Source organism: Nicotiana sylvestris, chromosome 9 (genome assembly GCF_000393655.2).
Source record: "Nicotiana sylvestris chromosome 9, ASM39365v2, whole genome shotgun sequence".
Taxonomy (NCBI): Eukaryota; Viridiplantae; Streptophyta; class Magnoliopsida; order Solanales; family Solanaceae; genus Nicotiana; species Nicotiana sylvestris.
The window spans coordinates 71,415,345-71,442,076 of record NC_091065.1 but is presented as its reverse complement, the minus strand read 5'-3'; the positions used below and the strand labels follow the sequence as shown (position 1 = coordinate 71,442,076).

General features: G+C 41.8%; 1 protein-coding gene across 1 annotated transcript; it reads left to right on the top strand.

Moving 5' to 3' along the window:
* Window positions 1–989: 989 nt before the first annotated feature.
* LOC138877740 (uncharacterized) lies at window positions 990–6,549 on the top strand. Its single transcript, XM_070157372.1, has 9 exons — window positions 990–1,293; window positions 1,668–2,024; window positions 2,186–2,214; window positions 2,422–2,820; window positions 2,923–3,201; window positions 3,355–3,723; window positions 4,459–4,531; window positions 4,925–5,376; window positions 6,085–6,549. The coding sequence occupies exons 1-9, from the start codon at window positions 990–992 to the stop codon at window positions 6,547–6,549; spliced, it is 2,727 nt and encodes a 908-aa protein (XP_070013473.1).
* The last annotated feature ends 20,183 nt before the right edge of the window (window positions 6,550–26,732 follow it).

The following is a 26,732-nucleotide window of genomic DNA, read 5'->3' as shown; positions in this document are numbered from 1 at the left end:
GAGTTACTACAAAGTGGCTTGTAATAGGTGTTTACAAGTTAGTGAAGTTGAAAGCCTACAGGTATAGGTCATGGTTTTTGTCCCCTTGAGTTGGGATTTTTCCAGGTAAAAATCCTGTGTCTCATTTACTTACAGTTTTACTAGCATTCTCAACATAACCTCATAGAGGACCAGGTACTCTACTGTTTGGTGGACTCATACAAGCTAACAATTGGTATCAGAGCAGGTTCCTCCTAACAGGCTAACACCTAGGAAGGATCCTTATGGTTGCTCCACCAAATTCTGAAAAAGGTCAATCTACATACCGACCACCTAGGTTCAATGGACAATACTATGGGTTGTGGAAAACAAGAATGCATGATTTTATCATGGCTGGGGATTCTTAGTTAGGGTATATTATATTCGATGGTCCTTATGTACCAACAAAGGTACTGGAAGAACTTCCATTTTCAATGTCAAAAACCAGTAAAGAATATAACGACACAGACAGGAAAGCTGTGGAGAAGAATTTTCGTGCCAAGAAGATTCTGGTATGTGGAATAGGACCTGAATAATATGGGAAGCTTTGCAAACAGCTCATGAAGTAACCACCCAAGTAAAACAGTCTAAGATGCTCACTACCGATATGAATTCTTCAGGATGAAAGACGATGAATCTATTCAAAATATGCATACAAGATTCACTTCCATCATAAATGAGTGACACTCACTTGGTGAAACCATTCCTAGAAATAAGCTAGTGAGGAAAATCCTCAGTATTCTGCCTAGCCCTTAGGAAATCAAGGTGAATGCTATTACTGAATCAAAGGACTTGCAGGAGCTGGCCATAGAAGAGCTGGTTGGAAATCTGAAGACCTACGAGATGAAGAGGAAGATAGACAGTGAAAGAAGAGAACCAAAAAAGAAAAGAACCTGGTACTCAAGGCTGACAGCAATGACTCAAGTGAGGAAGATAGTGACATGGCTTACTTAACCAAAAGATTTTAGAAGATGGTCAGAAGAAATGAAGAAATGCTAAAAAGGAGCAGCTCCAGCAAACCAAAAAACTATGATCTCTGTCATAAGTATGGAAAGCCTGGACACTTCATCAAAGACTATCCTCTCTTGAAGCAAGAATTCTCGAAGAACAATCCTGAAAAAGCAGCTAAGAGGAACCCGGTTCCTTTCAAGGACTTCAAAAGAAAGAGATCTGCTGACAATGTGATGAAACACGTTCTTGCAGCATGGGGAGATTTCTCTGGTGAATATGAAGATAAAATTGATGTTGGTGATAGTTCCATGATGGCAGTTGAAGGTGAGGAAAATGAATATGACTCAACCTTTGCTTTGATGGCCCAATAAGATGATGATGAAGATGATGACAACAAGGAGGTAAATTTCAGGGATGTTCAGAGAAATCTGAAATCCTACTCTCCTAAGAAACTCATGTCTTTAGCTAGTGTATTAATTGATACCTATCATAGTCTTGTGGAGGATAGGGATTCCTTGACCTTAGAACTAGGAGAAGCTGAACAAACTAGAGATGACTTAGTGGTTGTAGTTATTGACCATAAGGAAATCATTGAAAACTTCAAAGAAGAAAGAAATGATCTCTTGGCAGTAATTACAGACCTAAGGAAACAATATAGAGACCACAAACTATTTCAAAACCTTGAAATTATGGAAAAGGAAAAGAGATAGCCAGTAAGGAACACATTAGGCTTGAAAATGAGTTGAAAGCTGTGAGAACTAGGATATGTGTTGAAACTGAGAAAAACAAACACCTCCAAACTGATTTGGAAAGAGTAAAAAATGATCTTGAAAAGTTCCTAAAGTGGACCTGGTCCTTAGAAGCTATCACTGCCATGTACACTAATAATGGTGAAAACAGGCAGGGAATAGGGTTCCAGAGGGAGAAAACTCCTTACAACCCTCACAACAAATACGTCATTGTTTCTGATAACTGGTTTTGTACCCATTGTGGGAACAATGGCACTTCAAAGAAAATTGTCAGGCCAGGATTCAATCTATTCAGAAAAATAAAGTGTTTGCTGAAAAAGTGACTACAAAAGAGGGACCATGTTTCACTCACAAAAAATGCACATTACCTGCATATACTAAGAGAGATCTTATTCATCCTCTTGCCTACTACAAGGGACCCAAACTTGCTTGGGTTCCTAAAACTAACTCTTGATCTTCTTGTGCAGGGAACAGTGAAAGGAAGCGGTTAACAATGGTTTATGGATAGTGGGTGTTCAAAGTACATGATTGGAACACCATGGACTTTCTTTCACTAAAAGACCTACAAGGAGGGAGTATACCTTGGAAATGAAAAAAGGGGTACATTCTTGGAGTTGGAAAAGTCGGGAAGTCAATCACTCATTCTATTAAAAATGTGTACTATGTCAATGTCCTTAAGTGTAGTCTCTTGAGTGTCTCTCAGATCTGTGATAAAGGAAACAAGGTGGAATTCTTGTCCAAGATATGTACAGTTACTGATCTGGTAACTGGTGAAGTGGTACTTGTGGCCAAAAGATACAAGAACATCTATGTTGTTGATCTCGAGTCCTTACAAAGTGGTGATCTGAGTTGTTTGAAAGCTATTGATGATGATGTTGAACTGTGGCACAAAAGACTGGGGCACACAAGCTTTTCTCTTCTGAACAAACTAATTCCAAAAGACCTGGTCCATGGTTTGCCCATGTCAAAGTTCAAGGTGGAAAATATCTGTGATGCTTGTGCTATAGGAAAATATGTGAAATCCTCTTTTAAGTCTAAAAAGGATATGAGCACCTCAAAGCCACTAGAGCTTTTGCATATGGACCTATGTGGTCCTATGAGAGTGCAAAGTAGAGGAGGAAAAAGATATATTTTTGTGATAGTGGATGATTACTCCAGATTCACATGGACTCTATTTCTTAGAAGTAAAGCTTAAACCTTTTAGGTGTTTGTGGCCTTTGTGAAGAAAATCCAGGTGAAGATAGAGTCTAGAGTCGCATGCATTAGGTCAAATCATGGAACAGAATTTGACAATGCCAAATTTGATGAGTTCTGCAATGAAAATGGCATCACTCACAACTTTTCAGCTCCTAGGACTCCTCAGCAAAATGGAGTAGTGGAAAGGAAGAATAGAACTCTAGAAGAAATGGCCAAAAAAATGCTAATCGACAGTGGAATTGCAAAGAACTTCTGGGTTGAAGCTATCAACACTGCCTGCTACTTGGTGAATAGGTGCATCATCAGATCCCTCCTGAACAAAACCCCATATGAGCTGCTGAATGGAAGGAAACCCAAGATGACTCACCTAAGAACATGTGGGTGCAAATGCTATGTTCTCAATAATGGAAAGGATCAGCTTGGTAAATTCGATGCCTAGAGTGATGAAGGAATATTTCTAGGCTACTCTTCTCAAAGAAAAGCGTACAAGATATATAATAAGCGGACTCAATATGTTGGGGAAAGTGTTCATGTTATTTTTGATGAGTCTTATCCATCCTATGAGAAGAATATTGAAGAAGATCAAGTTGGAGAACCCTTACTAGTCCCTAGTGAAGTTATTGACATGGCAAATGGAAAGGTAGATATGATGAGTCAAGTAAAAGAGATGAGTGAAGACAATACTGTCTCATCTTCAATGGAACCAGGTACTTCAATTACAACCACTAAAGCTGAAGAAAGAGTAGTTGATGCAGTTCAGGGTACTCCACTAGCACTTGAGAGAAGAACTCAGGAAAACCAGTCAAATGTACCCACACTCTCTTTAAATGAACCTCATACGTCTAACTGAAGATACAAAAGCTCTCATCCTCTTGACAACATAATTACCCCTCTAGATTTCGGAGTATAAACCAGGTCAAAAAACAGAAATTCACTTGCCTTCTCAGCCTTTCTCTCCCAAATAGAACCCAAGAATATCAAGTAAGCCTTGAAAGATGCAGATTGGATTACAGCCATGCAAGATGAGTTACATCACTTTAAAAGGAACAATGTCTGGCACCTGGTACCCAGACCCTCAGATCGAACCATTATAGGAACCAGATGGGTATTCAGGAACAAGCTTGATGAACATGGGAATACAAAAATGAATAAGGCGAGGCTAGTGGTTTAAGGCTACAATCAGGAAGAAGGGATTGACTATGATGAAACGTTTTCTCAGGTCGCTCGCATGGAAGCTATTAGAATTCTAATCGCTTTTGCATCTCATATGGAATTCACCTTGTTCCAAATGGATGTCAAAAGTGCATTTCTAAATGGACTTCTTAAGGAAGAAGTCTATGTGAAGCAACCTCCAGGGTTTGAATGTCATGAACACCCTGAATATATGTTTAAACTGGACAAAGCATTGCATGGGCTGAAGCAGGCTCCTCGAGCTTGGTATGAAAGACTGTCAAAGTTCCTCTTGGAAAATGGCTTTAAAAGAGGGAAAATTGACAACACCCTGTTCCTAAAGAAACGGGGAAAGAACCTGTTCATCGTTTAGGTCTATGTTGATGATATCATTTCTGGGGCAACAGTTGATTCTCTGTGTGAAGAATTTGCAAAACTCATGGGAAGTGAGTTTGAAATGAGTATGATGGGGGAACTGAACTTCTTCTTGGGTCTTCAAGTAAAGTAATACCCAAAGGGTACATTTATTTGCCAGCAAAAATATATCAGGGAGCTCTTGAAGAGGTTTGACATGGAAGCATCAAAGGTGATAGACACTCCCATTGCTACGGCCCCTCGACTGGACATGGATTAAACTGGGACTCCTGTGAATCAAACCATGTATAGAGGCATTATTGGGTCTCTTCTCTATCTTACTGCCAGTAGACTTGATATTGTCTTCAGTGTGGGGCTATATGCAAGGTTTTAATCAAATCCCAAGGAATCTCATTTGAAGGCAGCCAAAAGAATTCTAAGATATCTTAAAGGAACACAGGACCTGGTCCTTTATTATCCCTCAGGTGACAGTTTCAATCTTATTGGATATGCTAATGCAGACTATGCAGGTTATCTTGTGGACAGGAAAAGCACTTCTAGAATGGCTCACTTTCTAGGCTCATGTCACATCTCTTGGGGCATAAGGAAGCAAAACTCAGTGGCTCTTTCAATAGCTGAAGCAAAATATGTAGCCGCAACATCCTGTTGTGCACAACTTTTATGGATCAATCAGCAACTGGAGGACTTTGGGGTACTCACTGAGAGTGTGTCCCTTCTATGTGATAACACCAGTGCACTCAACATGGCCAAGAATCCAGTTCAACACAAAAGGACCAAGCATATTAATGTGAGGCATCACTTTCTGAGGGACAATGTGGAGAAAGGGTTGATATGTATGAAGTTCTGTAGCACAGAAGACCAAATTGCAGACATCTTCACCAAGGCTTTAAGAAGGGAACATTTTGAAAGAAATAGAGTGAAGTAGGGGCTTTTAAAGCCCAATTGAGAACCTGATTCCTCATTGTTAGCTATGAAAATCACCTTCAAGAAAAACTGGCTAAAAGTGTTTTCTAGCCATGTCTAACTCACTTCAATACCGTTGCAGGTAAACACGCATGATGAGTATAGAAACCGTAGATGTAGTGCATGGATGATAAACGAGGATTAATATTTTCAAATAATAGGTCAAGAACCTGGTTCTTGTACCAAAGGTTAGTAGTTTTGTGCAGTCTTTAATACACGTCTTAAAAAGGTACAAAACACAACTGCCATGACATCCAACTTTTCAGATACTGCTGTCACGTCTCTTCACTTCAAATCGCTCCATCTCCCTCTGAAACTTTGCACTTCTCCACGCTTAACCGCAGTTTCAAAACCGGTGCCTATCTCTCTTTTCATAATTATCCATTCTTAATAAAAACCTTTTGTTCTCCACAAACCATAAGTCCTCTATTAGAACTTCCCAAAGCACCTTCGATCCATCTTTACAATGGCTGATACAAACTCTGACCTCCCTACCTTAGTCATACCTGTTACTGAAAAACCTATGGAGTCCTCCGTCCCTACTGAGCCTTCTTGAACCACTCTTACCCTTCCTGCTAAAATCACACCTTACCCAGATTCCCCATCTCTCTCTATTTCAGAAACCCCTAAAATTGTTCACTCGTCCTCTCCATCTTCTTAGGTTCCCACTAATCAAAGACCAAATGGAGAACAAGTTCAAAACCCTGAGGTCACAGAGGGTTCTACCATTGTTGCTACCAATTCCGTGATGGAAATAGTGCCGATTGAGGAAGAAAATGTTGTAACTATCTTTGTGGTGTCTGCTGATGGTGTACTGCATAAGATCATCTCTCAGAAAAATGAGGTACAAGGAATGGGGGACGAAGGGTCCATTGTAACTGTTGAAGGTGCTGCACCAGCAGATACTACTGGTCCCTCACATGTGGAACCTAATCCCTCTCCAGAGGATCCAGGTCAGGGTTCTCATTCCCAGGACAGTTCTGCTCCTGCATTCGCTGTTGTGCCCTTGGAAATACAGGCACCTGACATGAGGTCCAGTGATGAGGAGGATCTAGATAACCTGGCTCTCAAAGCGTTCATAGTTAAGCAAAGGGTGGTGTCCACTCTTGCGTCTTCCACCAAGTGACCCACTACCAGGTTGCAAGCTAAGGTGGCCTATGACTCTGCCCTTAAAAAGAGCAGAAAAGGTAGTAAGAAGCAAAGGAGGAAGCTAGTGAAAAATGGTGTGCCCTGATGACTTATATGAGTCCACCAAACTATAGAGTACTTGGTCCTCTATGAGACTGATACGTAAAATGCAGTAAAGACTGAATGTAAAGAAGGCAAAAGATTTTCTACGTGGAAAAATCCCACACAAGGGGATCAAAAAGCCACGACCTACTCTTGTAGGCTTTAACTCTACTAACTTGTAATATACCTATTACAAGCCACTTTGCAAACACCCTATTGCAACGACTTCAAACTAACTTGTGATGCAACCACCACAAGCCACTCTATAACTCTCCTAGTTACAGAGGATTTTAACTTATGACTATTCCAAGTCACAACATAAACTCTAAAGTGTACGAATTTTGTTTGTTCCTAAGACAACGTTTCTAAGAAAGCAAACTAGGAATTACAATGTAGACAATTAACAAGATTACAACTCAACTATGGATGTACATAAGACTCGTTTAGAAACTGATCCATAGTGGAGTTGTCTTCTTGTTCTAGACACACTAGTGACATCAATGCCGAATGAATGCTTCTTCTTCTTCTTCAGAGAATATCACTGAATGCACAAGTGATGGTGTGTCTTGCACTAGGTTGTTTTATCACAAAAGATATCACAATGGATAGTGATGTCAACTCTTGGTTTACTTCTTCCCAGTGAGAAGTGACTGTTGCACTGTCTGCACATCCACTTCTGGGGAGTTGCGTTCCAGCTGGATAGTGGACTTTGTACTTCTGTTAGGACACACCAACGGACCAGGTCCCAGGTGTGTTCCTCTTCTGTAACAATTGCCAGATGGTCACTTTCTTCTACTACATTCCAGTTGTGCACTTGACTTGTACTTCTGTCAAAGAACCCTAAGGGAACAGGTCCCTGTTGTGTTCCTCTCTATATTGATTGTGTACAGTCACTGTCTTGTTTGTGTTGAAGAACCCTAAGGGACCAGGACACCAGGTCCCTGTTGTGTTTCTCCCTGCTGTCACTCGTCCATTTGCTGACAAGTTCATATGAAATGTATCATGTGGAACAGATTCTCTATCTGGTTCTTCACAACAAGTTTGTTAGATCATCAAAACATAAGAAGCATAAGGCTAAGACATTGAAAACCCATCAAAATCCCCCTTTTGATAATGGCAAACTTTGGCATGGAAAGCATTTGTTTGGATCAGAATTAACCAGATAAGATACCAGTCCCTTAATCTTAGATCTCCCTCCTTGTAATTTTTAGTTCCCCCTCAATCTCAGACATCCCTCAATCTCAGAGATATATATGTTCCCCCTCAATAACTACCCTCAACAACTTACCCCCTCAACAACATTCTCTTCTTTTTCCCCTTTTGGCATCATTAAAAAGAACAAGTGTGTCGAAGAGCACAAGCAGGTACTAAGAATAAAGAAGTTTAACACAGCTAGCTCATGCCATATATGTACACACAACATGACAAAAAAGAGAAGCCAGAGGAGCACATTATTGTACAGGCAACGAAAAGGGAGCTATTTTATTAATGTTTACATGGGACTGAGCAAGATAGGAGCAGTAATGGTTAAGTTAAACATGCCATCACAAAAACAAGTAAACACAAGTAAAATAGCAGCCATAGGAAGTTGGAGAAAAAATAGCTTGACACTAAGGAGGATCCTAGGGAACACTAAAGGAAGGAGGCTTGGAGGAAGAGACAACAATGGTTTTGAGAACCAGGTCCAGTCTAGCATTTGCAGCCAGTTGTTCTTCAAGTAGTTGAGCCCGAAGTCTCTTGTTTTCCTTTCTCAGTCGGGCAACCTCCTCATGTACAAAATCAGGTCCCTTAGCTGCTTGGCTAAGCTGAGTTTACAGTATGGCATTTCGAGCCCTCAGCCTTCTTATTTCCTTAGAGACTACATTTTGAGCGTTTATCAGCTAAGAAATGGTAGAGATGCTTCCACCAACTTTTTCTATACATTCATATTCTTCTAGAGTAGTCTTAGAGAAGGTTTGCTTGCATGTGCCCACTTTGGGATTTCCCAAGGGAACCTTATAGAATTTGAACATTTGAGTGAGGAGAAAGCCATAAGGTAACCCATGATTGCCACCCTTAAAATTTGCCACCTTCTGCATATGATCTATCAAGATTGCTGGCAAATTGAATGGTACAAACTCATCAAGCGCTTCCATCAAACAAATCTAATTTTGTAGTAATGGAACGTCTCTCAAAGCGGGGTAAGAGTACTTTGTTAACCAGTTCAAAGAGAAGCTGGTACTCAGGAAGCAATACCTTCTTATGGACCTGTTCCCCCTGTTGAATAGCTTGCTTTTTCATGATGACTCTCCGAAAGTTTATTCCACAAACATCCTTAACTAAGTACACACCTTCACACGTAATTCTGAGAATTTTTCCCAATGTTGAAGCATCGAGCACGATATCCACTCCATTTACAAGTGCATAGATGTGATCCCCCTCAATAGTGAAGAGAGATGCGTAGAAGATTTGCACTGCATCTTCGTACAACAGAGGCATGCTCCCTTCAAACAGGTGTTCCCATTGATGAAATTCAACAATCTCCAGAATTTGTCTCATGCCTGCAATCTCCGAAATTGCTGGATCTAATGTTCGGCCCTACAACACTTTTTTAGTTCTTAATCTCTGCTACCACAGAACACCATCATAGGTCAAGGACCTTGTTGAACATGGTTCCTTAACGGTTTCCCCTATTTGTTTGCTAGTCCCTTCGGTAGACTTTCTTTTCCAGCTTGCTGCCCCTATAGTATTGTCCTCAAACACGGCTAGCTTAGTTTTACTCCGTTTAGACTTGTTGTTTTACATCACGGATGACCTTTTTGTTGCTCAATAATTTCCTTAATCATCATAGATTGTTGCACTAAGGAACTTGGTTCCTTAAAAGCATCTTTGTCTATCTGGTTTACTGACATACTCTTGATGAAATCCTTTGGATTCATTTTCCTCTTTTTCCTTGTCTTGACACTCCTCTTACTTTTCTGTAATGAGGATTCAAAAGTCTCTTGCTATAGTGACCTAGTGATGGGTGATTTGGAGGAAGACTCCAAGAGCTTGGAATGAACAGGAGGTGCATGAGTGAGTTTGCATGGAAGTGAATCAGGTTCATCAGAAGGCTTTTCTAAGAAAATCTCATGAGCCAAGGACTCGAGGAGTGTTGTGGTTCTTACATCTCCTAGGAATGGAATGTCTTCCCCCTGATACTCAGAAGAGAGATATGCTCCTTCATTCAGCAGACTCGTAGCAGATATAGACATAATGTTATGAGTTGCTTCCTTTTCTGGTGACTCCTTGAGAGTCACTGAGTCCAACGTGGAGGAAATCAGGTACTGGTCAGGATCATCCTCAGGGGCTTCTAATACTCGAGGAGTAAAACCTCTTATGTGGTCTTTGATAAGATTGTAGGATTGACTAGACATAGAATTCTCAAAATAGTGGTAAACAGGGTTTATTAGAAATGGAAAAACTATAGGGGTGGAGGAGGATCCAAAAGTGTGTAAGGTGGTAGAAGGCTCAGATAATGAAGAAGTGGGAGCAGTGTTAATGGTGGGGGAATGAGAAAATTGTTCGATCGCCATTATATGAGTACTTAGTAGATGAGTAGAGAGAGAAAAAGAGAGATGTGAAGAGGATCCTAGCTATACACGGGAGATGAAGGTTCATGACTTGCCATGAGAGAGAAAGAAAGTTTTATTGGAAGAAAAACTAATGATGAGTGGAGAGCGAAACAGGTTCTGAATAGTTCTGAAAAGGGTGGTAGGTTTGTGGGGAAGTGTTACATGCAGAGGGGACGAAAGGATTTGACGGAGAAGACATGACACACAGACGTTGAGAAGTCGGATGATGTGGCAACTGAATTACAAAATATTTATATGTTTCTTTTGTTTAGAAAGGGCATGTAAAATTAAGCATATTACTACTAACTTGAGATACAGGAACCTGATGCTAGAGCAATCTTTTGAACAAGGTTTTAGCAGCTCCCCTCTTGCAGTTCATAACTGTACCTTTAGCTTCTATGATCGTCATGCATGTTTACCTACAACGGTATTGATGTAAGTTAGGCTTGGTCAGAAAATACTTTAGCTACCTTTACCTGACGGTGTCTTACACAGCCAACAGATGGAGAATCGGGTTCTTCATTAGATTCTTGTGACCCCGTCTTCACTTTGATTTATCCAAAATATTCTCTACTTGAGGCTTTGATGCAAATATCTGGAGTTTGGTCTTCTATTCTGCAATGCTTTCCACCGATCAATCCCTTTCTTCATATTGACCCTCAGAAGAGGATCTCACCCTTTAATGTGTTTGCAATTTCACTCCAGTTGTTGATGAGGTCCTTTCATTTTGCTTCCTTATCTCCCAGAAGATGAGGCATGAATCATGACATGTGCACTTTGGTTTTCCAATTTGAGATAGGATTGGTTCATCATATTGATCCTCACAATTACTTTCTTGGCAAGGGAGAGTGTCTTGTTGAATACCCCATGAGCATATCCTGCCATTTAGTGTTTCCTTTGTTGGAGACCTTGTGGCCTTGTTTTTTGGGTTGTTCCTCAGAAGGATTCCTTCACTCATCTTTTTGCATTGAGCTTCCTGAGCTGATCCTTCCTGTTGTCAGGAACAGGGCATTTTCTTCCAATTGGCAGTTCCTGGTGAGTTTTGATTTAGGAGGGACCTGGTTCGACACCTGTTCTCAAGGTAGAGAGCAGTATTCATTCATTTTGCCCAGAATTACTTGGCGATTCCATAGGCGATAAGCACTGTGCATGCAGCATTTTTTCAGTTTCGTTCTTCCTTTCAGCTACGCCATTTTGCTATAGAGTCCTTGGTGTTGAGAAATTGTGCATGACCCCTCCTCCTCCTCCTCCATCATTTTTGTGAACTCATGTCCAGGTGACACTTGAGTTTGACAAACCCCAGACCAGGTTCGGCTGAGTTAGTTTCTTCGGAGGTGAGAAATTTGCATATACTACTCCTTCATCCCATGGTTGTGACTTCACTCATCTCATATCGCCAGCTTGTGGAGAATGGTAATTAGCAGGAGTGATTGTTCTTGTTTCCTTTGTTCACTTATACTACCTGGCTAGTTATCAGATTGATGACTGCACTTTTTAGGTCATTCACATAGTGCTCGGTCCCACTCAAGAGCCAAAAGGAACCTTTTTGCATTTTCATTCACTGAGAACGTACCATTTACTTTCTTCTCAAGGATACATTCCCTTCCTGCATGGCTTTCAGTGAGAAGAAATTCATGATGTTCTTCAGCTGCGTGTTTTGAGCATCTTCAGTCCGTAGTCCGTTAGAGTCCACTCCCTCTCACTGCTCCCTGCTCATGCACACAAGGGTTAGATTTAGGAACCCAAACTAGTTTGGGTCCTTTTTTACTATAAAAAGGATGAATAAGGGATTTCCTAGTCCACGCAGGCAGTATCCGCTTTTTGTGAGTGGTATCTGGTCCTTTGCTAGTAGTCACTCTATCAGTAAACGCTTTGTTCTTTTGAGCAAACTGAACCCTGGCCTGGCAATTTTCTTTAAAATGCCCATTATTTCCACAGTAGGTACATAGCTAGTTATCAAGTACAATGACATACTTGCTGTGTGGGTTGTAGGGAGTTTTCTCCCTTTGGAAACCGATGCACTGCTTATTCCCACTATTGTTGAGATACATGGCAGTGACAGCATCTGAGGACCAAGTCCACTTCAAGAATTTCTCAAGATCATTTCTTACTTTCTCCAACTCAGTTTTGAGTTGCTGATTCCTCTCGAGTTCACTGCAGAGACTGGTTTTTACAATAGCTAACTCCTTTTCAAGCATGATGTGCGACTCACTGGCTACTTCCTTCCCTTTCTCAAGATTTACATTCCTATGTTCTCTATTGAGTCCCTCAATGGTTTCCTCTAGATCAGTGTATATCACTAGTAGGTCATCCCTTTACTCTTCAGTAGATGCAATTTTTTCTTCTAAAGTGTGTTTCTCATTGCTAATATTATTTCTTTTAGATCAACAACTACTACTATCAGATCGTCTCTCTCATTTTCCACACTAGTTATTCTCTTTTTCAAGGCCTCCTTTTCTTGTTCAAGATTAGCTATGGTCTCATTTAAGTCCACTACATAGACCAATAGATCTTCTCTAGATTGTTCAGCCTCTCCTAGTTCTACGGTCAGAATCTCCTTATCATTTACAAGGCTATAATAGGCATCAATTAGGACATTAGATAAAGACCTTAGCTTCTTAGAAGAATAGGATTTCAGATTTCTCTGAACATCCCTGAAGTTTACCTCATCGTCTTCATCATCATCATCTGACTGTGTCATCAGCGCGAACAGTGAATCGTACTTTGTTGCTTCAGTTTCCACTGCCAACATGGAACTGTTTTCTGCATCTGATTCCCTTTCGGAGTCACTTGAGGAGTCACCCCAAGCAGCAAGAGCCTGCTTAATGATATTTCTGTAGCACTTTTTCGATTGAATTTTTTATCTAGAACCAGGTTCCTTTTTCCTGCTTTGTTAGGATTTTGCTTCTATTGCTCCTGTTTCGCGAGTGGGCAGTCTTTGATGAAATGCCCTGACTTTCTACATCTATGACAGAGATCGTTGTTCCTTGTTTTACTTGAACTGCCCCACTTTGGTATGCCACCATTTCTTCGAACCATTTTTTGAAATTTCCTTGTAAGATAGGCCATGTCACTATCTTCATCACTTGAATCACTGCTTTCAGCCTAAAGCACCAGGTTCGTTTCCTTCTTAGGCTCTCTTCTTTAACTGTCTTTCTTTCTTTTCATCTCGTATGTTTTCAGATTACCAATCAACTCATCCATGGTAAGAGTCTGTAGATCTTTAGCTTCAGTGATGGCATTTACCTTACTTTCCCAAGACCCAGGTAGAACATTGAGAATTTTCCTTACACGCTTGTTTCTGGGAATGACATCTCTAAGTAAGTGAAGCTCATTTATGATGGATGTGAATCTGGTGTGCATATCTTGTATGGACTCATCATCCTTCATCCTGAAGAGCTCATATTCAGTAGTGAGCATGTCGATCTTGGATTGTTTGACTTGAGTGGTTCCTTCGTGTGCGGTTTGTAAAGCTTCCCATATTTCTTTGGCAGTATCACTAGCTAATACTCTGTTGTACTCATCAGGTCCTATGCCACACATCAAGATTTTCTTGGCACAATAGTTCTTTTCTACAGCTTTTATGTTAATGTCGTGGTACTCTCTTCTCCCTTTTGGGCACCAATGGTCCTGTTTCTTCAAGTTTCTTCATGGGAACATGTGGACCATCACAAATGATATCCCACAGCTCTGAATCTTCGGCCATCATGAAATCATACATTCGAGTCTTCCACTAGCTGTATTATTGACCATTGAATTTGGGAGGTCTATAGGTTGATTGTCCTTCTTCAAAGTTTGGTGGAGCAGCCATTTAGGATCCTTTCTAGGTGTTAGCCTGATAGGAGGAACCTGCTCTGATACCAATCGATGACTTATATGAGTCCACTAAACTATAGAGTACTTGGTCCTCTATGAGACTAATATGTAGAATGCAGTAAAGGCTGAATATAAAGAAGGCAAAAGATTTTCTACATGGAAAAATCCCACACAAGGGGATCAAAAAACCACGACCTACTCTTGTAGGCTTTTAACTCTACTAACTTGTAATCTACCTATTACAAGCCACTTTGCAAACACCCTATTGCAAAGACTTCAAACTAACTTGTGATGTAACCACCACAAGCCACTCTATAACTCTCCTAGTTACAAAGAATTTAACTTATGACTATTCCTAGTCACAACATAAACTCTAAAGTTTACGAATTTGGTTTGTTCCTAAGACAACGCTTCTAAGAAAGCAAACTAGGAATTACAATGTAGTCCAATTAACAAGATTACAACTCAACTATGGATGTACATAAGACTTGTTTAGAAACTGATCCTTAGTAGAGTTGTCTTCTTGTTCTTGACACACCAGTGACTTCAATGCCGGATGAATGCTTCATCTTCTTGAGAGAATATCACTGAATGCACAAGTGATGGTGTGTCTTGCACCAGGTTGTTTTATCACAAAAGATATCACAATGGATAGTGATGTCAACTCTTGGTGTACTTCTTCCTAGTGAAAAGTGATTGTTGCAATGTCTGCACAGCCACTTCTAGGTAGTTGCGTTCCAACTGGATAGTGGACTTTGTACTTCTGTCAGGACACACTAACGGACCAGGTCCCAGGTGTGTTCCTCTTCTGTAACAATTGCCAGATGGTCACTTTCTTCTACTACATTCCAGTTGTGCACTTGACTTGTACTTCTGTCAAAGAACCCTAAGAGAGCAGGTCCCTGTTGTGTTCCTCTTTATATTGATTGTGTACAGTCACTGTCTTGTTTGTGTCGGAGAACTCTAAGGGAGTAGGACACCAAGTCCCTTTTGTGTTCCTCCCTGCAGTCGTTTGTCCATTTGTTGACAAGTTCATATGAAATATATCCTGTGGAACAGATTCTCTATCTGGTTCTTCACAACAAGTTTGTTAAATCATCAAAACATAAGAAGCATAAGGCTAAGACATTGAAAACCCATCATGCCCGTAAGTGATAAGGATATCCCTGTGGTACAGGTGGAAGAGGAAACACCAGATGAACCTGGCTCATTGGTTAGACGGTCTTAGAAAAAGAAGCAGCATGCTTCAGTAGAGAAGGTTTCAACCTCTAGGTCCAAGTTGAAGGATGTTGTGAGTGAGTTCTCGATGTCTGATGAGGATGTGTTAGTCAAAACCAAGGGAAAAGAAAAATCAAGTGGTAGGAATTCTAGCAAATGAAAGTTTGAAATTGTTCAGGAACCTAGTTCTGTGTAGAGGATAAGAAGTGCAGTCAGCCTTGGCTCAGAAAAGCCTGATGCACCAAAAAGTTCTATTGGGTCATACATTTGACCTAGCAATCTCTGAGATGGCTGGTATGCGACAAATTCTTGAAATGGTTGAATTTCAACGATGGGCGCATCTATTCCAAATAGATGCACCTAAGGCATATAAGGATGAGGTACAAAGCTTCTTTGCTAGCCTCTTTCCCGTTGAGACAGACCACATTTTTGCTTTGGTGAATAGAGTAGATATCGTGTTTGATATGAAGTTGCTTGGAGAAATTCTTAAAGTTCCTACAACTGGTGTGTCCAGTGTAAAGGAAGTGTGTCAGTTTAACTTCAAAAATGCAGTGGTAAAAGACAATGCAAACCAGAAGGGGGACCAGATTCATAAGAAAGTGTTACTCCCTGTCTATCAGTTGTTGTTCGAATTGGTAAACAAAGTTCTATTGCCTCGAGCTGAGAGGAGGTCAGTGACTTCTATGTCTGACTTGTTCTTGATGAAGCAACTGGATAGCTTTACTCCTATGAGCCTGCCGGCTATTATGATTGAACACATGCAAAAGGTCGACACCTTCAAAGATGGTAATCATGGCCTTCCCTACAGGTTCTTGCTTACACGAGTATTTAAATTCTTTGAGGTGCCACTGGGGACAGGCAAGGTGGGGACTAAGAAGCAGACTTTCTCATAGACAACATTGGAAGAATACGAGTGCATAGAAAATAATTCGGGGGGTAGGAAGCACATCAACCGTCTCAAAGCTTATTAATGCTCAGAACAGTGCAGCTGAGGAGATTCATCGGTTGAAGGCCAGGAATGCTATCCTGGAAGGTCAGCAAGCCCAAGGGGTTCCTGCGTCAAATGATGAAGTAGCTCATTTGACAAAAGAGAATGTTGATCTCAGGGCTCAAGTAGAGAGCCTGAAAGCAGAACTGCTCAATGAGCAAAAATCGGCCAATGCCCGAATAGACCTTGTTCTCCAAACACTTGTTGCAGCTTCCAAGCCCTCTACTCCTAGTGCCCCCTAAGTACCCCTTCAGTGACCAGTTTCTGGAAATGTTCTTTTATGTTTTTTTTGGCAGATGTTTTGTTTTCTTTTTTTGATGTGATTGGGATTAAACAGTACTGCTCCCATCTTAATAGTCCAATGTTGCCTTTTCTTCTTTAAGACAAGTCATATTAAATCTTATTATTATCAAATCTATCCTCTTTTATTATCTCATTGCTTAAATTCTATGTTTCTCTTCTTTATCATGTTGTGTGCACATATGTGGCATGAGTTAGCTCGGCTAGACTTCTATCTGCTATTTATCTATTTGTGTCTTTTTAATGACGCCAAAAGGGGGAATAAAGTTAGGGGGAACACAAGTCAGGGGGAACACGTATATATGGCATAAGTTCTTGTTGCTTTATCTGGATAACTATGATCAAACAGGAAGGAAAGCATAAAGTCAGGGGGAACACATATGTGGCATGAGTTCCTGTTGCTTATTCTGGTTCATCTTGCTCCAAAATAACAACGTTATCTGTTTAAAGTTTGCCATCATCAAAAATGGGGAAATTGATAGGTTTTTCAATGTCTTTGACTTATGTTTGATAATCGAACAAACTTTGTCAAGAACCAGATAGGGAACCTGACATACTTGGGTTGTACTGCAAGTTAATAGATTCCAACTCAATGTGAACTGTTATAGCTTCAGGGGATAGAGAACCAAAAAGGACCTGAAACCCTTGTTGTTCCCTCACAGCAGTACGAGGTCAATGGGACACAGCTGGAAGATGTGACTGCCTACACTATTTCTACCTGCACTGCACTGCTTCCACTGCCCACTTATTCCTTGACCAACAAAAGTGCTTACATCATTTCAAGGGATGTCATCAAGGTGCATCAACAATGAGTTTATATCAAAACATCACTTGAACACTTCTGTTTCTCATTCAAGCCTTTTGCAAAATAGAGAAATCAATTCTCACGAGCTTGAAGAACAAAGTTAAACACTACTATGGACCAGTTCCTAAAGTTAGTATTTTGTTGTCCTTAGTTGAGTTGTAACTTTTTGATTGTTCTTATTGTATCTCCTAAACTGCTTAGCCAGAAGTGTTGATTAGGAATCCTCTTGTAAAATCCGTAAGCTCTCTGAGTTTATGTTGTGACTAGGTTTAGTCATAAGTTAAAGTCTTTATCACTAGAGAGTGACAAAGTGGCTTGTGGTGAAAGTATCACAAGTTAGTCAAAGTCTTTGTAACTAGAAAGTCACAAAGTGGCTTGTGGTGAGAGTGCCACAAGTTAATTGAGTTGAATCCTTTGTAATAGAGTTATTACAAAGTGGCTTGTAATAGGTGTTTACAAGTTAGTGAAGTTGAAAGCCTACAGGTGTAGGTCGTGGTTTTTTTGCCCTTGAGTTGGGATTTTTCCATGTAAAAATCCTGTGTCTCATTTACTTACAGTTTTACTAGCATTCTCAGCATAACCTCATAGAGGATCGGTACTCTACTGTTTGGTGGACTCATACAAGCTAACACACCAATTCAAGCCTAATTTTACCACGGACCTCCAGATCACATTTCAGACGCGCTTCTAAGTCCAAAATAACTTAATGGAGCTAATGGAACCATCAAAATTCAAATCCAAGGTCGTTTACACATTAGTCAACATCAGGTCAACTTTTCCAACTTAAGCTTTCAAATAAGAGACAAGTGTCTCAATTCCCTCTGAAACCACTTCGGACCCGAATCAACTAACCTGGTATATCATAATATAGCTGAAGAACACAAAAGAAGTAGGAAATAGGGGAACGGGGATATAACTCTCGAAATAACCGGGCGGGTCGTTACATCCTCCCCCTCTTAAGCAAACAAACGTTCATCCTCGAACGGGTCTAGAAACATACCTGGAGCCTCAAATAGGTGTGAGTATCTGCTCTACATCTCCTGCTCGGTCTCCCAAGTAGCCTCCTCCACGGGCTGACCTTTCCACTGCACCTTCACTGAAGCTATATCCTTTGACCTCAACTTTTGAACTTAACGCCCCAAAATAGCTACCGACTCAACATCATAACTCAAATCACCATCCAGTTGAACTGTGCTGAAATACAATACATGAGATGGATCATCGATATACTTCTGAAGAATAGAAACATGAAATATTGTATGCACACTCGATAAGCTAGGTGGTAAAGCAAGCTCATAGGCCACATCCCCAATCCTCTGAAGCAGCTCAAACAACCCAAGGAACTGAGGGATCAACTTGCCCTTCTTCCCAAATCTCATAACACCCTTCATGGGTGAAACCTTCAGGAAGACCTTCTCCCCAACCATGTAAGACACATCATGGGCCCTTCTATCAACATAACTCTTTTGTCTCGACTATGCCGTGCGAAGCCGCTCCTAAATCAATTTCACCTTGTCCAATGCATCCTGAACCAAGTCTGTACCCAAAAGCTTAGCCTCACCCAGCTCAAACCAACCCACTGAGATCTACACCGCCTCCCATATAAAACCTCATATGGAGATATCTGAATACTCAACTGATAATTGTTGTTGTAAGCAAACTCCGCTAGTGGCAGAAACTGGACCATGAACCCCCAAAATCAATGACACAAGCGCGTAGCATGTCCTCCAATATCTGAATAGTGCGCTCGGACTGTCCGTCCGTCTAAGGGTGAAATGTTATGCTCAACTCAACCTGAGTGCCCAACTCTCGTTGCACAGCCCTCCAAAACTGCGATGTAAACTACGTGCCTCTATTTGAAATGATGTAAACTAGTACACCATGAAGGCGAACAATCTCTCTTATGTAAATCTCAGCCAATCGCTTTGAAGAATAGGTAGTACTCACAGGAATAAAGTGTGTGGACTGGTCCGCCAATCCACAATCATCTAAATAGCATCGAACTTCCTCGAAGTCCGTGGGAGCCTAACTATGAAAATCATGGTGATCCGCTCCCACTTCCACTTTAGAATCTTTATCTTCTAAATCAAACCACCTGGTATCTAATGCTCATATTTCACCTGCTGATAGTTGAGATATCGAGCTACAAACCCAACTATATCTTTCTTCATTCTCCTTCACCATTAGTGCTGTTCAAATGCTAATACATCTTTGCGGCACCCGGATGGATGAAATACCGTGAACTATGGGCCTCCTCAAGAATCAACTCCCATAGCCCATCCACATTGGGCACACATATCCGGCCCTGCATCCTCAATACCACGTCATCACCAATAGTCACATCTCTGGCATCACCATGCTGAACCCTGTCCTTGAGGACAAGTAAATGAAGATTATCATATTGGCGCTCTCTGATGCGATCGAATAAATAAGAACAAGAAACCACACAAGCTAGGACCCAACTGGGCTCCAAAATATCCAATATCACAAACCGATTGTCCAAGGCCTGAAAATCCACTGCAATGGGTTTCTCACCAACAGGAAGGAATGCAAGACTACCCATACTCACTACCTTTCTACTCAAGGCATCGGCCACCATATTGGCCTTTTTCGGATGGTACAAAATGGTAATACCATAGTCCTTTAGCAGCTTCAACCATCTCCGCTGCATCAAATTGAGATCCTTCTGCTTGAACAAGTGTTGGATGCTATGATGATCAGTAAACACCTCGCAAGACACACTATAAAGATAGTGCCTCCAAATCTTCAATGCGTGAACAGTGGCAACCAACTCCAAATCATGAACAGGGTAGTTCTTCTCATGGGGCTTCAACTGAAGCGAAGCATAAGCAATCACTCTACCCTCCTGCATCAAAACACACCCAATGTCGATCCGAGAAGCACCACAATATATGGTATAAGAACTAGAAGTTGATGGCAGAACTAACATTAGAGTTGTGGTCAAGGCAGTCTTGAGCTTCTGAAATCTCGCCTCACACTCATCTGACCACCTAAAAGGAGCACCCTTTTGGGTCAATTTGGCCAAAGGCGATGCAACAGACGAGAAACCCTAAACGAACTGACGGTAGTAACCAGCCAAACCAAGAAAGCTCCAAATCTCTGTGGTTGAGGATGTCTGAGCCAACTCTGAACCGCCTCTATCTTCTTCAAATCGACCTGAATACCCTCGTTAGAAGTCACGTTTCCCAAGAACGCTACTGAACTGAGCCAAATCTCACACTTGGAGAACTTGGCATAAAGCTTTTCCACCCTCAGTTGCTATAATACAACTCTCAAATGCTCGGCGTGCTCCTCCTGTCTATGAGAGTACACCAGGATATCATCAATGAATACAATAACGAACGAGTCGAGATAAGACTGAAACATGATGTTCATCAAATGAATGAACATTGTTGGGGTGTTAGCTAGCCCAAAAGACATCACAAGGAACTCATAATGACCACATTGGGTCCTGAAAGCTGTCTTAAGAATATCCAAGTCCCTAATCTTCAACTGGTGATACCCCAACCTCAAATCAATCTTGGAAAACACCCTCGTTCCCTAAAGCTGGTCAAATAAATCATCAATACGAGGTAAATGATACTTGTTCTTGATTGTAACTTGGTTCAATTGCTTCTAATCAATGCACATTCTCATAGTACCATCTTTCTTCTTTACAAATAGGACTAATGCACCCCAAGGTGACACATTAGGCCGAATAAAACCCTTATCAAGGAGTTCCTAAAGCTACTCCTTCAATTCCTTTAACTCTGCAGGTGCCATACGATACGCTGGAATAGAAATGGGCTGAGTGTCCGGCAACAAATCAATATCGAAGTCAATATCCCTGTCCGGCGGTATGTTCGGCAGGTTTGCAGGAAATACATTAGGGAAATCTCTCACCACTGGAACTGAATCAATAGTAGGAGTATATGCACTGACATCCATCACAAAAACCGAATAAGAAAGACAACCCTTCCCAACCATCCACTGGTCCTTCAAGAATGAAATCACTATATTGGGAACATAATCTAATGAACCTCGCCACTAAATCCGTGGCAACCCTGGCATAGCCAACGTCACCGTCTTAGCGTGATAGTCCAAAATAGCATGATACAGAGACAACCAATCCATGTCCAATATCACATCAAAGTCAACCATACTAAGCAGCAACATATCAACTCTAGTCTCTAATCCCCCAATAGTCACTACATATGACCGGTATACACGGTCCACAAATATAGTATTGCACACCACGTAGATACACGAATACATAAAACTAGATACTCATAGGGCATGTCTAGATAATGAACAAAATATGATGACACATACGAATAAGTGGAACTAGGGTCAAATAATACAGAAGCATCTCGATGACATACAGAGATAATACATGTGATCATTATGTCTAAAGGAATGGCATCTGGTCTAACAGGGAGTGCACAGAAACGGGCCTGACCACCACCTGATTGGTCTCCCCCTCTAGGGTGACCCTTAGCTAACTACACTCCGCCCCAAGCTGGCTGGGCGAGTGGTGAAGTAACTGGTGTTGAAGTCAAAGGCTGACTCCTCTGCTGAGATGAACCTCCCATAAGGTGGGGACAAAACCTATTGATATGACCCAAATCTCCACACTCAAAGCATCCTCTACCGGCCACTAGGGACTGAAGGGATCCCCGAGCACCGCGATACCCGCTAAAAGGCCCCGACATAGATGAAAAATGAGCTGATGGTGCATGAGATGAACTCTGATCTGGAAGGGCACTAAGATATGAGTGGCCCTATTGAGAACCACGGCCACATGTTGCACCACGGTGAACTGGGGGGTCGTCTAAGAATGCTGAAAGGATGACCTCTATCGTGATGAAACTGATCCCCAGAAGGAACACCACCAAAGCCACCTGAACCACGAGACCTCTTGGCATCCCTCTCAACCCACTCCTAACTACGAACTGACTCTATCTCCCGATCAATGTCAACAACCTCCTCAAAAGTAGCACCAAACATCCTCTCTCTAGTCATAAGTATCCGCAAATGGTATATGATGCCATCAATGAACCTCCTAATCTTCTCCCTATCTGTGGGAACCAACCAAACAACATTACGGACCAACTCAAAAAATCTCATCTTGTACTGCATCACCGTCATAGCATCTTGATACAACTACTCAAACTGCATGCACAGTTCCTCTCTACGAGACCGTGGCACATACTTCTCCATGAAGAGAACAGAAAACTCCTATCATGTAAGTGGAAGTGCACCAATCGGCCTACGCCTCTCATAAGCCTCCCACCAAGTGAAGGAAACTCCAATGAACTGAAAAGTAGTGAACGAGACCTCACTGGTCTCCAGAATACCTATTGTACAGAGAATCCTCTAACACTTGTCTAAGAAACCCTGGGCATCCTCGCCCTCTGCACCACTGAAAGTCGGAGGCTGGAGCCTCCCAAACCTCTCCAATCTATACTGCTCATCATCAGGAATGACTGGAACCACATAATCTTGAGTAGGTGCAACCTATTGGACTGGCGGTGCCCCCGAAGTCTGGAGTCCCTATAGAACTTGCTCTAGTGTATGGGTGGCGGGAGTCTCCCCGGCTTGGGAAGTGGTTGCTGCAGTAGAAACAGAGATCGCCTGAGCAAGACTGATGTATACAGTCAGAATCTGAGCTAAGGTCTCCTGAAGACCTGGGATCACGAAGGGCACAGTTGGTGCCTGAGCTGGTCCCGCTGGTGCATCCAGAACCAGGACCTGATCCTGAACTGGGGAAACTGGTGGATCTGCAGGTGCTGCCCTAGCTGTTGTGTGGGCTACACCTCTCTGGCCTATAAGAACCTCTACCGCGACCTCGGCCTCTCGCGGCCCTGATGGCAGCACTGGTGGTTGTCCGTCCTGCCCAGTAGCACGTGTCCTCACCATTTGTGAGAGAATAGAATAATAAAAGTATAGTTACCAGTATCAACAGATTCACAAGATAAGAATTCAAGAATGTGAAGTTTCCTAAGAGTTATGCAGCTTCTCGAAGATAAGTACAGATGTCTCCGTACCGATCCGTGAGACTCTACTTAACCTGCTCATGACTCGTGAGACCTATGTAACCTAGGCTCTGATACCAACTTGTCACGACCCCAAAATCAACCATCGTGATAGTGCCTATCATGGAACTAGGCCTGCCTCAACTCAACAACCCAGCCCAAGAACAATAAGTTTGAAAACATTAACGGAAGCATTTAACGTTTTAAGAAAAACTGTTTGAAACATAAGAAAATCCCAAAGTGATACAATCCAGCCCAAAACCAGGATGTCACTAAGTACATAAGCATATAGATCAGAAAATACAGTCTGCTACAGTGTCTAAAGATATAAACTGAAAAATGACAAAGATAAAAAAAGAGAGTCAAGGCCCGGGAATGCCATTCAGCTGCCTTGATAGTCTCCAAACTCTAGAACCTCGATTAGCAACCGCCGCTACGATCGGTATTGCTTGGATTTGCATATGAAGTGTAGGGAGTAACGTGAGTACACCAACTCAGTAAGTAACACATCCACTTTGGACTGAAAGGTAGTGACGAACTCAACCTCAATAAGTATAACAGAAGTAAATGTGCAGAAATGTAGGCATGCTTTCCAGTCAAATATACAGCTCAAAGCAATAAAGTAAATACAGATATGAACAGTGTAAAGTATACAGCTCAGCTAATCTCTACATGCCAATGCACAGAATGTATGAAATGCACCATGTGCTCCTACTCTCAAGTTCTCAACCACTCGGTATTGTATATGGCCATCCGACCCAGGAAAATCCATCCCGGAACATATATAACACTGACAATAAGTCACCCAGTACCGAGGAAAAAGGGAAATCCAACCCTGTGGAGAAATCCATCTCCAAATATCAAGTACTTCGGACAAATCCATGTCCAGGGAAATCCATCCCTCAATAATATCATCCCCGCTCACTGGGGGTGTGTTATAGACTCTGGAGGGGCTCCTACAACCCAAACGCTATCATAATCATCAATATAACCACTGCGGCGTGCAGCCCGATCCCAAAGCTATCACTCATAACCAGGCTCTCGGCCTCACTCAGTCATCAACCTCTCCAGTCTCACCACGGGCTCACAATGTCATGAGAACAACCAGGAACAATGATATGATGAATCAATAAATAACTGAGACTGAGATATGATATAAAAATGCATGATCATGACTAAGTATGAACTATTAAATGAAAACTAGTGAGATGACAGCAAGAAACGACAGCTAAGGGTCCAAACAATACTGGAACAAAGCCTAAACATGATATCTAGCATGATTTACAGCTCAACTACTTTATCACATGATGAAAACATGGATATCAACATGATAGAGTCACTAAACGGTACCATGGAGTCACCCAGGCCACAATTCTCACAGTGCATGCCCGCATGCCCGTCACATGGCATGTGCGTCACCTCAATACCAATCATATAACACATAATTTGGGGTTTCGAACTCTCGGACCTAAGATTGAAGCATTACTTACCTCAAACCAAGCCAAAATCCTACTCTGTGACGCTTTTGCCTCTCAAATCGACCTCCGAACGACCCTAATCTAGCCACAAGCAATACAATCCGATCAAGATAGGCTAAAGGAGTCAATTCCATAAGCAAAATAATAAATTATTTCCAAAAATCCGAAATCAGCACAAACTTGACCACCCGGCCCACGTCTCAGAATCGGACAGTCATAAAACCCGTAAGCTCATTCACTCACGAGTCTAACCATACCAAATTTACTTAAATCCGACAACAAAATCCCATTCAAAACCTCAAAATTCCATCTCAATAACACCTCCACTTTTTCCCTAATTTTTCACCCCAAATCATAATTTAGATGATAAATCAAAGATATAATCATGGGATTTAACCAAAACCAAGTGAGAAACACTCACCCCAATCAACTCCGCGAAAATCCCTTCAAGAATCGCCCAAATCCGTGATCTTTAGCTCAAAATATGAAAAATGAGCTCAAACCGTTGATTCTGAATTTAACACTGTCTGCCCAGATTTCCTTCTTCACGAACGCGATCGTCCTCTCGCGTTCGCGTAGAAAAACTTGACTGCCTCTTCACTTTATTCTTTGCGGACATGACACATGCCTCGTGAATGCGATGCTTTGCTAGCTCAGACCTTCACGAACGCGACCACCACCTCGGGAACGTGTGCAACAAGGACATGGGGTCCCCAACTAGCTCACTCAAAACAACATCAAAACACCAAATTACCCCTGGATTCAAGCCTAAGAACTTCTAAACTTCTGAATTCCACAAATGACGATGAAACCAAGCAAACCACATTCGAATGATCTCAAATTTTTCACACAAGTCAGAAATGACACCACGAACCTACTCCAATTTCTGAAAATCTAATCCAATCCCGATGTCAAAATTTTCACTACCGGCCAAAATCGCCAAAATTCTAACTTTCGCCAATTAAAGCCTTATTTTACCACAGACCTCCAAATCACATTCTGGATGCGCTCCCAAGTCCAAAATCACCTAACGGAGCTAACAGAACCATCAAAATTCAAATTCGAGGTCATTTACACATTAGTCAACATCCAGTCAACTTTTTCAACTTAAGCTTTCAAATAAGAGACTAAGTGTCTCAATTCCCTCCGAAACCACTCTAGACCCAAATGAACTAACCCGGTATATCATATATAGCTGAAGAACACAAAAGAAGTAGGAAATGGAGAAATGGGGCTATACCTCTTGAAACGACCGGTCGGGTTACAACTGGTCCCAAGTAAGAGCCAGCAACCTAGCTGGTCTGGCCAACATATAATCCCTCCACCATTTCTTAGCGGAACCCGACAAATGAAATGCAGCAAAGTCGACCCAATTGGTCTCCACTATCCCCATGTTTTGTAGCACCTCATGAGAGTTGTCCAGATAGTCCTGAGGATCCTGTGAAGATGCACCGCTGAAGTGAACTGGGAAAAGTTTGGTAATTCTATCCAATATCTACAAGGCCTCAGATAATATAGCCAATCCATAACCGGTCTATGCCGCAACACCCGGCTAAATTACCCCAACGGGCTGAGCTACTGGAGTCTGAAACTGGGGAGCCATCTGCTCCAGAGTGTGAGTAGCGGGAGTCTTTGCTCCTCCCCTAGCCTGAGAGACGACTGGTGCTACAGGAAATGTGTCGGCCTGTTCTATACTGTCCATGAGGCCCACTAGACAGACCAAAGCATCCTGAAGTACCGGGGTGGCGATGAACCCCTCTAGGAACTGAGATGGTCCTGCTGGAATGGTCTACGCTGGAGCCTCCTCATGAAACTCTACCTGAGGCTCCGCCGCTAGTGCTGCTAC